At 38.8% G+C, this 13,623-nt stretch overlaps 1 protein-coding gene across 1 annotated transcript in view; it reads right to left on the bottom strand.

Moving 5' to 3' along the window:
- Nucleotides 1-211: 211 nt before the first annotated feature.
- The window catches only part of TBX15 (T-box transcription factor 15), an 81,030-nt gene continuing 67,618 nt past the window's right edge, over nt 212-13,623 (bottom strand). The window contains exon 8 of the mRNA XM_081944475.1: nt 212-2,289. Within this exon, the coding sequence (XP_081800601.1) occupies nt 1,496-2,289 (794 nt within the window). The 3' untranslated portion in view covers nt 212-1,495. The remainder of the gene's footprint in view (nt 2,290-13,623) is intronic.

Raw genomic sequence — 13,623 nt, 5'->3', positions numbered from 1 at the left:
TAAAATTTGTTTAGAAACCAGCTAGCCTGCCTAAAGCATGTACCAGTGCTAGCTCTCAACTATCAGCTAATTTGCAGGCCTGAAGAAAACTGGGCTCATCTCACTGTGAACAGTTATTGCCATTTTGGTTTTATAGTATATCAATTTTATTTCCCAACAGACAAAACACAAAAAGGGCAAGAGTTTATTTTGTATAAGATCTGTGCTTGGCACCTAGAAACAGAGTTCTCTGCATAAGGCAAATCTTTATACACTTTCTTAATATATATTTTACATACACTTTTATCACCCTCTTTAATATTCATAATATTGTACTACCCTCCCTCCCACAAATGCTAGAAACATATTAAATACATTTATCTACAACACATCAAAACAACCTCTCTACTGCAGTTCCTGTATTCACGTTATTTGGCAATTTCATTTTCACACTTTAACTTAAAAGATCACTTTACTCTTTTTATTGAGCATCATTTGCTTACTTACTTTCCAACAGATTAAGAAAAAATAATATTAGAAGAGAGAAATATTTGAGAGAGGCACTTATTTCTTGGCTAATTCAGCAGACAGAACAGGCCTTCTGTTGTAACTCTTTGCAATGAGGCTTCTGCCTGTCCACTCAACACAACCCCTGACTAGGAGAAATTCTTCCTTTATAACTACCTCCTGGGGAAGATAAATGTTTTGCACATGGCTTGCCAATATTTTGCATTTTATATAAACCCCTGAATGTTCAGTTGAGCACAACTTCCCCTTATTCCTTTTCAAAATGAGATGTGGGTAACAGTCATGCCTGTTTCCAGATAAGCCTGCTATAAAAACAATTTCCTGCCTGCATACATCAAGAAATTTTTTTAGGGTTAATAGACGTTTCCTCTCCTTCTCTTCAGGCAAAATTTTGTAAAGAGAAAAAAAAAAGACTCTGTTCTTTGGCAAGAGCCACATTCCCCCAAAATAGAAAAGGCAAAATTCTCTCAAGAAGAGACATTCCAGTCAGATAAAATGTTCACCAAGCTGAGTGAGAGATGGCTATGAACTTGAACTAATAAATGTAGATAACAAGAAGGCATTCTGGCAGTTGTCTATTTCCGATAGTGCAGTTATATAGGACAGCTTGAATCTTCAGGGATTGGTGCACACATCTGGGAAGCTTCAAAAAAAAAAGGCAGAAATACTGGGCTTCTCTTGGGAACAGTTCACACCCAACTCAGAATTATTGCATATATTGTCAAGCACGGCCCCTATTTTTTTGTAAACAGTTTTCTCTATTTTTAAAATGCACCCATTGAAAATGGAAGCTATTTAGTTTCACATGGCTTTTGATTCCAGTCTGCACGATTCAGTTCTTTGAAACATAGCTAGAATTGGCTTAGGTTCCATTGAGCATTCAAATACAAGTCCAGTTTAAATTTGAAAAGCAACCGGGATGAAACCACCAGTAGATAAAATGAGATGTTTGTTCACAATTTGGCAAGGCGGAGGCTCTGAGCACCATTTAAACCATGTGCATAGACATTTGCGAAGAAGATCCTGTGACAGCCCCATACTGCCTATTCTCACAAGGGCCGGCTGTAGGCTGGCTACTGTTGGGGGGGCTGATCACATGCATGCTGTGATCCATCCCCGTTGAAAGATATTGCCTCTCTCCAAAGGCCCCACTGGAAGGAGCAGAACAAAGTAAAGTGCTTTGCGTGGTGGCCAGTTTTTCGGGGCTTCCCGCCAATCTCGGAGAAGCTGAGAAATTGTATCCATACAAATTATAAGGGTTGTGAAGGGAAAAGGCATTGTAGGAACTCTGTTGCATGTGGCCACCGCCAAACATATGGGAAGAAGAAGAAGGAGGAGGAGTGGAGGTGGGGTTGCCAGCTTGCATGACATACTGGAACTGAGATGTTGGGAATGATCCCAGCTGGCCACCATAAGCTTCCATTTTGCCATTAGTAGGCAGGGCAGAAGGAGCAGGCATTCCTGAGATCAGAGTTGGAGTCCGCTGAGGTATGAAGTTTTCCGATGGCTGAGCAACAGCAGAAGACCCGCTCTGGAGCCGGCTGTATCCACTCTCACTCAAGCCTGGGTAGCTCTGCAGGGCAGCCATGTTGCTTCTTGCACACGGTGGATACTCAGAGAGATTCAGGTTACAAAGCTGGCTCTCTCGGCAGCCAACGTTGAAAGTATTGGGGGTTAAATGAAAGGCCGGAGGAGAACAGGATGGAGACAGGAGGTGGGAAGATGCCGAGGGTGAGGGGGTCCCTGTGCTGGAGGTTGTTGGGGAAGTGCCTGTGCTGCCCCCTAGGAAGACAATAGAAAAGAAAGTGACAACTTAAAATGGACTTCTATACTGTGCACAACACTCATTTCATTTTCTACCTTTTCCTCTTAATAAATTGTTCTCTTACTTATCCCAATGGAAAATATGAAAAATGTGATCTTTTGTGCTAATTTCAAATTCATACCAAAAGTGCTTAGGTAGCCAAAAACTGCCAGCATACTGCAAAGCAAAGAAAAAGCTGTTCACCTGATAGATTCTTTGAATGACCCTTCACAAATGTTGTTCTTTTGTTCTTCACACATCCCCCTCCCCTCAAAAATGTAGTCAAGAATGTCTTCCCATTTTCATTGCTGGTACCCAAAAAACCAAACCCAGATTCTCCTCCTCCTGTGGAATCCTGCTTCCCATCGTGAGTCTTAAGCTTCTGTTCAAAGTCAACTGTGTTCCTAAATAGCAGAATCTTCTCAGAGTCTTAATTCTCAATGAACAATTTTGCTTTATGTCCCACTGGTTATAAATACTAAAAAAAATGTTTATAATGCAGCTTATAGAAAATAATACCACCTCTATTTTCTAGTTTTGAGAATACCAGGCATGAAGAGTCAATATAACTTTAAGAACTTCGCTTAGATGTATGGATATGAACTTTTATCTGTTTTTCTTATTCAAGGGTATAAGAAACATGTGTCTTTCCTGCTGCCCAATATTCTGCTTTATGTGTCCTGGGAATCCTTATAACTCTCGCACTGCATTTATTTTTAAGGAAAAACTTGCTTTGGTATCAGTTTTTGTTTGCATAGACTACAATATCAATATAATGTGATAAAAGGAAGCAGAAGTCAGCAGCTAGTGCCTAACATTTCCAGAAAATAAGAATACAAGACAATGTTGATTGATTTCACTTATATATATATTTTCGGGGAAACATGGTGTGTGTGTGTGTGTGTGTGTGTGTGTATATATATATATATATATATGTATATGTATATGTATATGTATATGTATATGTATATGCATATGCATATGCATATGCATATGCATATGCATACATACATACATACATACATACATACATACATACATATATATATATATATATATATATACATACAAACCATGTTTCCCCAAAAATACGACCTGTCCTGAAACTAACGACTTGACATATTTTTGCGTGGGCAAAAATATAACCCCACCCCAGAAAATAAGCCCCCTGGACACACACACACACTTCACATGCCTCACGGGTGAAGCAGCAATGAGGTGACCCCGCTCACGAGCAGCCGTCTAGCAAACCCCTTCTCCAGCCTGGCAGAGCACCATTCACTGACCTAGGGGGAATCCCAGGCACCAAGGCACATGGTGCTCTGCCCCCCCCCCCCCAGTTCCCGCGGCTTGGCACATTCGGGATACCTATTGTGTTATTTATCAGCACAATTGCAAGACAAATGTAACAAAGGCAACTTTAAAAAATGGCTTTCTGCTTGGATGGCTCCTAGGGTGAGCCAAAAGACAGAAAAGGGAAGCAGTATGCTCCCTCCCATATTTGGGCATACCAGGGGTTGTGACACAATACATACCTATTTCCCTGGCTTAGCTGATAAAGGAGGAGAGCCTGTGGCTTAGTGGCTAATACAACTGCCTGATATGTAATACAGTCCAGGTTTGATTCCCAGTAAGAGTATGGCTAGCTGATGAGAGCTAAATAGCTTGAAATAGATCTATACTAGTCTCTCTTTATTTATTTATCAGCACAAATACAACACATATGTAGAGCGTGCACCCAGAGCAGCCACTGCCAAAAGACTCAGGTTGGAAGCCGCAGAAGTAGCCAGGCTGGGATGGCGGTGCCCTGACTCCGTAATGAGAGCTGGGCCATGCACCGTGAGACTGGGAGGCGGGTGAGCGAGAGCGGAACAGCCACTCATGCAACCCCCCTCTCCAGCCGTGCAGAGCACCATTCACTGGCATTTGGAAGGCGCAAAGCCATGGGAGCCGGGCAGCGGCGAACAGGCGCTCACGTGGCTTGGCGATACCCCTAGGTCAGTGAATGGCGCTGTGCGTGGCTGCAAAGGTGGTTTGCCAGGTGGCTGCTTGTGAGGGTGGTTGCTTCATGGCTGTTGTATTGCACTGCTGCGACAGCGCAACACAGCCATTCACCCCTGAGCCTCTGCCTGGCTCTTTAGGAGCCCGCTTGCAAGAGAGCAGCCGCCCGGCAACCCCAAAACAATAAACCCTCCCTCCATAATAAAGCCCAAGCCATATTTTGTAGGTAAAAAGAAAATACGATCCTGTCGTATTTTGGGGGAAACACGGTATATATACATATTATCAGTTGCCTTCCAAATAAAAGCAGTTGTATTGCATGCATGACATACACTTATTTACATTTGACTTCTAATTTCCGATTGGTCTCACGCGGGCTGGACAGGGACAACTAAAGGGTCAGACATGGCCCAGGGACTGTAAAATGTCCATTTCTGTTCTAGGCAGCTCACAATAATAGAAGAAATTACAATAAAATCAATAAAGCATAATAATAACCACAGGGTTCTTCAATCTGTTATATTTTCAACAATGATGTACATACCACTTTGACTCTGAAGTAATATTCATTTCACATCATTTTAGAGCAGATAGTCATTTTATAATCCTTTGTCTCCACATTCCAATACAAGTAATTCTTGACTTATGACCACAACTGAGCCCAAAATTTCCATTGAGTTTTGCCCCACTTTATGACATTGTCACAGTTGTGAATCACTGCAATGATTAATAACACAATTGTTAAGTGAATCTGGCTTCCCCATTGGTTTTGCTTGTCAGAAGGTCACAAAAGGTTATCACATGATCTCCAAGGACACTGCAACATCATAAATACATGGCAGTTGCCAAGTATCTGCATTTTGATCATGTGACCATGAGGATGCTGCCACGGTCGTAAGTGAGAAAGACAGTCATGTCACTTTTTTTCTGTGCCTTTGTAAATTCAAATGGTTACTAAACGAATGGTTGTAAGTCAAGGACTACCTGTATATCTTCGGAATGTTTGAGTCTAAATAGCAGCACCAAATATGAATGCGTTAATCACGCTGCTTACTAGCATAGGCCTCTGCTTTTCTTACTAGAGTGTATCTCTACACAGTGCAGTATGCTGTATACAATAGATCTGTATTCATCAGTATATCTTTTGGAGATTTGATCCATTCAGAATCCATCATTATCCATCACTTTTAAACTTAGCCATGCTCTTTTTTCAGTTAAATAAAGTTCTTCTGAAGCGGAAATGTGCCCAATATGATTTACCAATATATTTCTAGTGCTTCATTTTCATTACTGTATTTCAAAATACCTTATCCAATTGCTTCAGCTTCAATACTCTTAGCAATACTTTTTTCCCCTCAGCTATAAAATGTAAATTATTTAAAGACAGACCTGTAACTTGTAATATGACTTACTGCTCATGTCAGTCCATCAGCCTTTTGAATTTTCCAATCTAGTTATTATTGTCTTAGTGCAGGTTGTTTTGCCTTTTTCTCTATGTACTTGAAAAATTCCCCACAAATTGCTTCAATTTCAGTAAGTCACAAGCCCCATTTTCTTACTTTTGAATCAATGTTTAATTTCTTTTTCTGTATAATTTATTGTTTGTAATATTATAAAACAATTTCTTTTTTATTTTTATTTTCTTTCTCAACTTTCTAAAGTTGTGTAGGAGATCAAACATGCCCACAGCTCTTCCTTTAATAAATATTAAAGGGAATTCTACCTAAAACCATGTTTCTAAACATGATTCAGATATAATACACAAAAGCTAAAGCTGTTCCACCTACTTGTGATACAAAATGAATGTGTTTTTGACTACTTTCAGTCTTTCTTTTCACTGAATACAGTTTTCTTGGTTGAGGTTTATTTTATGTTTTTCATGTACTCACAACCCACCTTAAAACACCTGGATCTGTTTTTCCACTTCATATCCATGTGGTTATAGAGTTACTTTGTGGGGATGGCAAAATCTTTAGAATTAGCAAACTAGGAATTCACTTATCTATTTTTTATGCTTCAGCTTAAACATTTTAAAAAAGCTGCATACAGAACATAGCTGTACATATTAACAAATCCTTTGCTTGTAGAAGCAATCTGAACATTTCCTATTTGTATTGTGTGGGGAAAAGAATTGCATGCAGTGTAGCAATCAATCAGTGTTGTGGGGAAATGCTAGAGTATAAAATTACTGGAACTCTAATTTATTTTTGTTAATAAATTCTCTTCATTAAACAAAATAAAACAAAGCCAAATATTTTAATAATGAGAATCTGGATCAGATTCAATGTGATTTTTAAAAGTCAGTCTAAATTGTTTAATCAATTTTTGGCTCTCTCTAACCTAACTGAACCCCATAAAATCTAATTGCCATCTGTGAGAAATTAATTGTACATCTGTTTTGTCCCAATGTAAAACCAAGTTTGGGGGGCGATGATATCATTTTTGAAGAGTTGGTTCTCTAATGCCTGGTATTCTAGAACTTCACTATAGTTTTTGGTTCCAGTTCTGAAAGAATGTGCATGAAAAATATTTATTAGTTTAAACCCACTTGTTTTGTCTTCTTGTAAAACATTTTTTCTAAGCTAAAGAGATACAGGTAGTCTTCTGTTTCCAATCATTTAGTAACTGTTCAAAATTACAATAGCAATAAAGTAAGTGATTTATGACCGGTCTTTCTCACACTTATCACCATTGTAGTATCCCCATAATCATGTGATCAAAATTCTGGCATTTGGCAATTAGTATATATTTACAATGATTGCAGTGTGTTGGGGTCATATAGTTATTTGAGACCTTCCAAGCAGGCTTCTGGTAAGCAAAGTAAATGGAGGGAAGCCAGATTCACTCAAAGACCATGTGATTCACTAAGCCAGGGATGTCAAACTCAAGGCCTGGGGCCAGATCTAGCCCACATGGTGCTTAGATCTGGCCACCGGGGCCGCCCTGGCGACATTGAAGGACCGGCCCGTGGTGCCTCTGCCAGCAAAAACAGAGTTTCAGAACTCCAATTTCAACTGCAACGGCCTACTGCAGCAGTCTGTCAGTGAAAACGGAGCTTGGGAGGGCCACCTTCCTGGGCTCCATTTTCACTGGCAGATCACTGTAGGAGGCCATCGCAGCCACAAATGGTGCTCAGGACTGTGGGGTCCCAGTGCCCTGGGAGCTTGAGGGTCAGGTTGGGTGCTTGCCCTCTGCTACCTAAGGCTCTGGACAGCCTGCACCACTATCTGGGGTCTTCCGTGTGGCCTAAGAGGAACAGGGAGGCTCCTCTGAAGGACAAGGATTTGGCGCTCTCCCTGGTCTTGCCTTCCTCTGCTGGAGACAGTGGATTCCCTCAGCCTTGCCTGGGCCACCACAGGCACCCCCATCACAAGTGATGTTGAGCTGGCCACACCCACATTGGCCATGCCCACCCGGCCCGCTGAGGTCAAACGCAACCCTGATGTGGCCCTCAATGAAATCAACTTTGACATCCCTGCACTAAACAAAATGAAGTAGTTGTTCACTTAACAACCATGGCTAAAAAGGTTGTAAAATTGGTTGCAACTCACTTAACCAACATCTTGCTTAGCAACAAAAATTCTGGCCTCGATTATGAACATAAGTCAAGGACTATGATAACAGCTTTCAACTGAAAAGGGAAGAAAGAAAACATGACTCTGAGTGCCAATCAGTTCTGTTGAGGAGTAATCCACAAAGATCAGTGACAATAATGCCTTGGGACCCTGCATTACTTGTTTGGGAAATATTGTTTCAGGGGCAGAAAGGCAATTACGATTTTTGTAGTCTTTTAATATTAATTACTTAGAAATAAGATTCTGATTATATTTAGATATTAAATGCTTCTTGCATTGCAAATTTCCAACAATGAGATTATATTGCCCAAGTTCCATTAATTATCATTAAAATCTTCTGACAGTCACTATTTTTTTCCAAAAATAAAAATATATTTTAAAAAACAAAATGAATCTTTTTTTTAATAGATCCATCATCTACCTTTCCTCCCAAAATGCAGTCTCTGGGAAATATCTGGGAAGCTGTAGGTCACTACTGCATAAGTGCAAATATAATGCCATATTGTTCAATTACTTGGAAAAATTAATTCCATGCTCTTAAAAATGTTCAGGTACTCTGTAGTATTCTAGAGTTCCGTAGAAGACATGTTCCTCATTTAAATCACACTCCTGCATAAGACTTGACATGTTTTGTATCAAGAAAGTAACTTTTAGTGGTAATTTTAATTGGAAAAAAGTAGCATGGGGAAAAAGAATTACTCCCTCTCTGAGGTAGCATTTCTGAATCAATGTGGTACCAATGAAATAAACAAATGGGATGTTAGCCATGAAATATTTATATCCTATCTATTTTGGCCTTAACAATCTATGAAGTTTTAAGGATCCTGCTGGAAGCTATATATATTCATTGGATAATAATCCAAAATATTTCCAAGACGATAAGCAAACAAATATTAACTAACATGTAATGTAATTTCCATCCGCATTTGTCAAAGTGTTACTTGTGACACCTTCCCAGCAATTTCAAAAGCGAAGGTGAGACCTTTTTCTAAAGCAGTCAGTTTTTTTTGATTTTGGGAGACTACTAATTGCAATTTCATGTCAGACTTCCTCTCTAGATCTTTCAGAAGGAATTGAAGATACTTTCATTCCAAAGAGGTTGAAAAATGATGTAAAAGAGGCAATATAATGTGAAATAAAGCTTTATTGCTGCCATTTTTGATGTATTAACAGCTTTTAAATGTCCTGCTATTCTTTTATGAGGTTGCTGTATAGTTACCATACTATATTCTCTTGTTTTCATTTAGACATGACTGTATATTCCATCTGTTATTACCAACCTCAATATATTTATAGAACAGAAGCATAGTTGTGTATGAGAGCACAGGTAGTTTATATAATTTTAAACCAGGAATTTGTATAAGAATTCTACCGTGTGAGATGAACCTCCATGAATATTATTTGGATTCTCAAATTGCAAGGCCTCTAATGTCAGAGCCCCTTGACAAAACTGAAGGTGCTGAAAGTAAAAAAAAAAAGGTTGGTCTACTGCAAATATTGACAAAATGATAATCAGTTCTGCGGAGAGCAAATAGGCTAGAAGACAGAAAACAACCTGTGACAGAGGAAAGGGTTGAAAATAACAGTGAAATTTAAGAGAGGACAAAGGCAAGTCCTTTGCATAGTAGTAGAAACTAGATGCACAAGTATAGATCGGGGGAACCTTAGTTTAACAACAGCACATTAAAAGATACTACAATAGTTGTTGATAATAAATCGAATATGGATTGATAGTGTGATATAGCTGCAAAAAAAGACTTGAGCAATCTTAGGCTACAAGAACGAACATATAATTTCCAAATATCAGGCAGAAGTTTCACTTCCTTCTGCATTGTCAGGAGCCACTTACAAAGACAGTATTGTCCAGTTTTGAGTGCCAGACTTTAACAAAGGTCCAGTGAAGTTAGACCAAGATCAAAGGAGAGATAGGAAGAGGATCAAAAGACTGGAACCTGAAGGTATTTGGGTAGATAGAAGATAGAGGGAAAGAAAAATGAAAGAGTTTCACATAAAAGATGGCCAAGTCTGTCACAGCTTAATCATGCAAGGCATGGTAGCAATACTGCCGAATTACAGGAAGAAGGATTTCAGTTGAATATTTAATAAATACTTCCTAACAATAGGAAGAGGATGATGTGGGGACTGTCTTTCTCAGGATTCATGCAAAAGCTACCCAGCCATCTCTTGGGGATATTTTAACTTAGATTCTTATATTGAGCAGAAGATGGATATGGATAACCTAAAAGACATGAAAGTTTTACTGTTATAAGGGGAATAAGAAAGAAAATAATTGTGATGGGGTTTTTTCCCCCAATTTTTAAGCCCCATTTGCATGTAAGTACAAAATGTGTACTTGTGGTTAGAAGCAGCACTTATTTATAAGTCATTTGAAAAATTGGTTAGTATTCAGAGCCTATATAAAATGCTGCTAAATTCAGTACTCAGCTCGTAATGTAGAAAGGACTGGGAATAAGAGATCATCCAATTTCAGTGAAGGGCATTGTAACAAAGGGCTTTTCCTTTTCCCTCAGTGTAGAGATTAGAAGTGGAAATATTGTTTAGCAGCTCAGGGTCATGCAAGCATTTGGCTCTGCAATAGACACTTTGGGCAGCAAGAAGCTGCTCTTTTAAGGGTTAGCAACTCTCTGCTTTTGGATCTACTGAATTGTGTAAGGTTTTGTAGGGGGAAAAGCAAGACATTTGGAGAATCTTCAGATTTCCTCTTTTGCAATTACTCAGCCTTCAATATAATTGCATGCAAAGTAAAGGGTAAGTGAATAAAGTCAAGATTTTAGTGAGCAAGTTCTGAACTGGAAACCACATTTTGTGCATGCCACCTTTGCTTGAAGAGCCAAAAGAACAGTTGCTAGTAGCCTACGGGGAACTAACTAGTCACATGGTGTTGGCTTCCTTCCTGGCTTTTCAGCTGCCAAATTACATTTAAAGCAGCTAAAAATACATTAAATATTTTCCTTTCCTTATATTACTTGACTATATCAGCAGTTGCTGTAGCTGCTATGAGCATGTTATTTGATAACCAAGAGGAGGACAGAAGGTTATCAGTGCAGATATTAATGCAAGGCACATCTAATCAAGTGAGTAAATGCCACAAATTTCAGGTCCAAGGATACCCCCAAAGAAATTAGGAGTTTAAATCTGTTTCACACTCTGATTTATACTCCAGAATGCATTGGGATCTCTTATACAATCTTACTGCAAGGAGAAAACAAGCTATCCAAGATGCAAAAGATAGATTCCCTTGTTGATTCTTGCTTTAAAATAGCTCTTGGAAAGTTGAAAGTTACCATATCTTTAAAAAACAACAACGGTGCCATTATTTAGATCTAAATTTCTTCCCTTGCTATTAATTTTAAGAAACTTTAATTTTAAAAAAACAATGTATGCTACAGAAAGCACTTCAACGACAATAGCGACCTCTTTATATTATTAAACCTCTTTATTATGACCTTTGACCAGCACTCTTTCAGAAGACCCATTATCAAAAATTATCATAAAGGAAAAGAACAACACATCTGAGTCCAAGTTTGTGCCATTGCATGGCTCCATGAAGATATTTGGATTATGAGTCAGTGTCCCTTAAAAATTCATGTACAAAAAGTTCGTGTGACCCTCCGTTTTGGAAATAATTGGAAACAGCAGAGCACGTCTCAGAATAGCATACAAAAAAAAAGAACCATATGTAGATATGGGCAAGAGTTTTTGTGTCCTTAGAGTCACAAGGACAACATTTCTGAGAATAAGGAGTCTCATGAAATCTTCCCACTGATAATGCAAAAAGAAGAGCTTTAAAACAAATTCTAGGAAAGGCCCATGTACTCAGGGTTAGAGTGTGTGAATAGTCTGCAGGGAACAGTTTATATATGACAATAAATACTAGGAACAGTTGCGGTGAGATCATTGTCATGATCAGTATTCTTGGTTCATTACTTTATCATTGATTGGCCTATACCAGGGGTGTCCAAACTTGGGAACTTTAAGACTTCAACTCCCAGAATTCCCCAGCCAGCCAATTCTGGGAGTTGAAGTCCACAAGTCTTAAAGTTCCCAAGTTTGGACACCCCTGGCCTATACGTACATTCAAGAGAAAAGCTGAATTATGAGACTATATAATTCCTCCAGAAATCAACGACATAATTCCTCCATATCAACAAGATTGATAGCTGTCTATCAATAACAGAAGCAAAAGTCCTTTAGGATCAAACACGATTCTGAGAAAGGAACACCCATCACACAGGCATAAGGATCACAATACATGGCTTGGAAATAACACACCCAAGTCTTGCAAGGAAGGCTGCAATGGAGTTGGGTAGTACTAGTATAGGAATAGTTTGTTCTAATATGCCAAATCAGGGAGGGATTTGGAGATTTTATAGCTTTGATTACCATATCTTTTCTAACCAATATTTTTTCCTGCTACATATGCAGAGAACATTATTTATTGCAGTTTGTTTAGGTGGGGATATTTTTTTTATAATCAAGCAGGCGATTCTAGTCTTACAGGGCATGTAACAGCAGAAGGGCATCACTAGGAACAGGCAAAAGCACCATTGGGTTGGGTGTTAAATTCCTGAAGTAGCTCCATATAATTGAAAGAGGGTGTCCAATTGCACAGCTCACACATGTGTTGTAATTGAGCAATGAGGGACTGACCTTTTCATACGTTTGAATAAACTTTGGATTGAAAAAAATAGTCTTTGAATTACAGATAGACAGATCTAGAAAACCCAGCTTGGACTCTACCGATTTTAACTAAATCCTGATCTTTCCCCCTGTGTCTCAGTTCCATCTGATCCAGAATAGAGGCACAGACGGCACAGGCATGGGGGAGATGGCGGTTGTTTCTGGCACTTTTAACCTTGCTAATCAAAAGATGGTCGTTCTGGGTGCAGCAAGGTGCCAGTTCGGTTGTACTATACCCCCTTTCAGTCTGCACTGTGTCAGATCATGCCACAAATGTTTTGTAATGGGGTGGGTGGGTGGACAAAGGTGAGACAAGGTAAACTTTCTGAATTAATTAAAACTAAAAGAGGAGCAATCTAAAAGATGTACATTGTAAATTGAAAATCTAAGCTGCAGTCAAAATTGTATATCTATAGGATGCAAATGCAATATGTTTTTCTGACTTCCACCTTAGATTCTCTTTAGCCACATTCTCTTTACCCTACCCTTAAATTGCCACCTCTGCATTTACATTGCTATTAAATAAAAACTGTTCAAATTCTGCACATGTGCAACAATGCCCTGTATGTTTCTGAGAATTTGTTTGTGTTGTTTACAATATAAAATAAATATATTATTATTATTAAAAATATAGAGATGGAATTCAATAACTTTAGTAAAATGAACAATGAAGGAAAAGATAAATGACAGGGGAACTAAAGTGACCAACATAATATGACCACTAATATATCTAATAGAACCGAAGTGTTTGGCTAAGTCAGTTCCATAGATGATATTCTGCAATCATACTGGTACCACTTGGAAGTGTTCTTAACACTTTGTATTCAAAGGCAAAAAGATGCTTTGCAGGACTGAAGTACAAATGTAGCCGCTGACTGCATTGCTTAACTTAACTGTGCCTTTTCCTGCATGGCTCCACAGCTCACCACCCTAGAAAAAGGCACATTTGATCCAAAATAGTTTTTGGCATTTGAATTCCCAGCACTGCACAATCCTATGTACTCTGAGAAAATAAAGTGTGTCTTTCCCACTTCC

The sequence above is a fragment of the Natrix helvetica genome (assembly GCF_964273705.1).
Source record: "Natrix helvetica genome assembly, chromosome: 2".
NCBI lineage: Eukaryota > Metazoa > Chordata > Lepidosauria > Squamata > Natricidae > Natrix > Natrix helvetica.
Note: the sequence above shows the minus strand (reverse complement) of the source record. Positions and strands in the feature narration are given on the sequence as shown.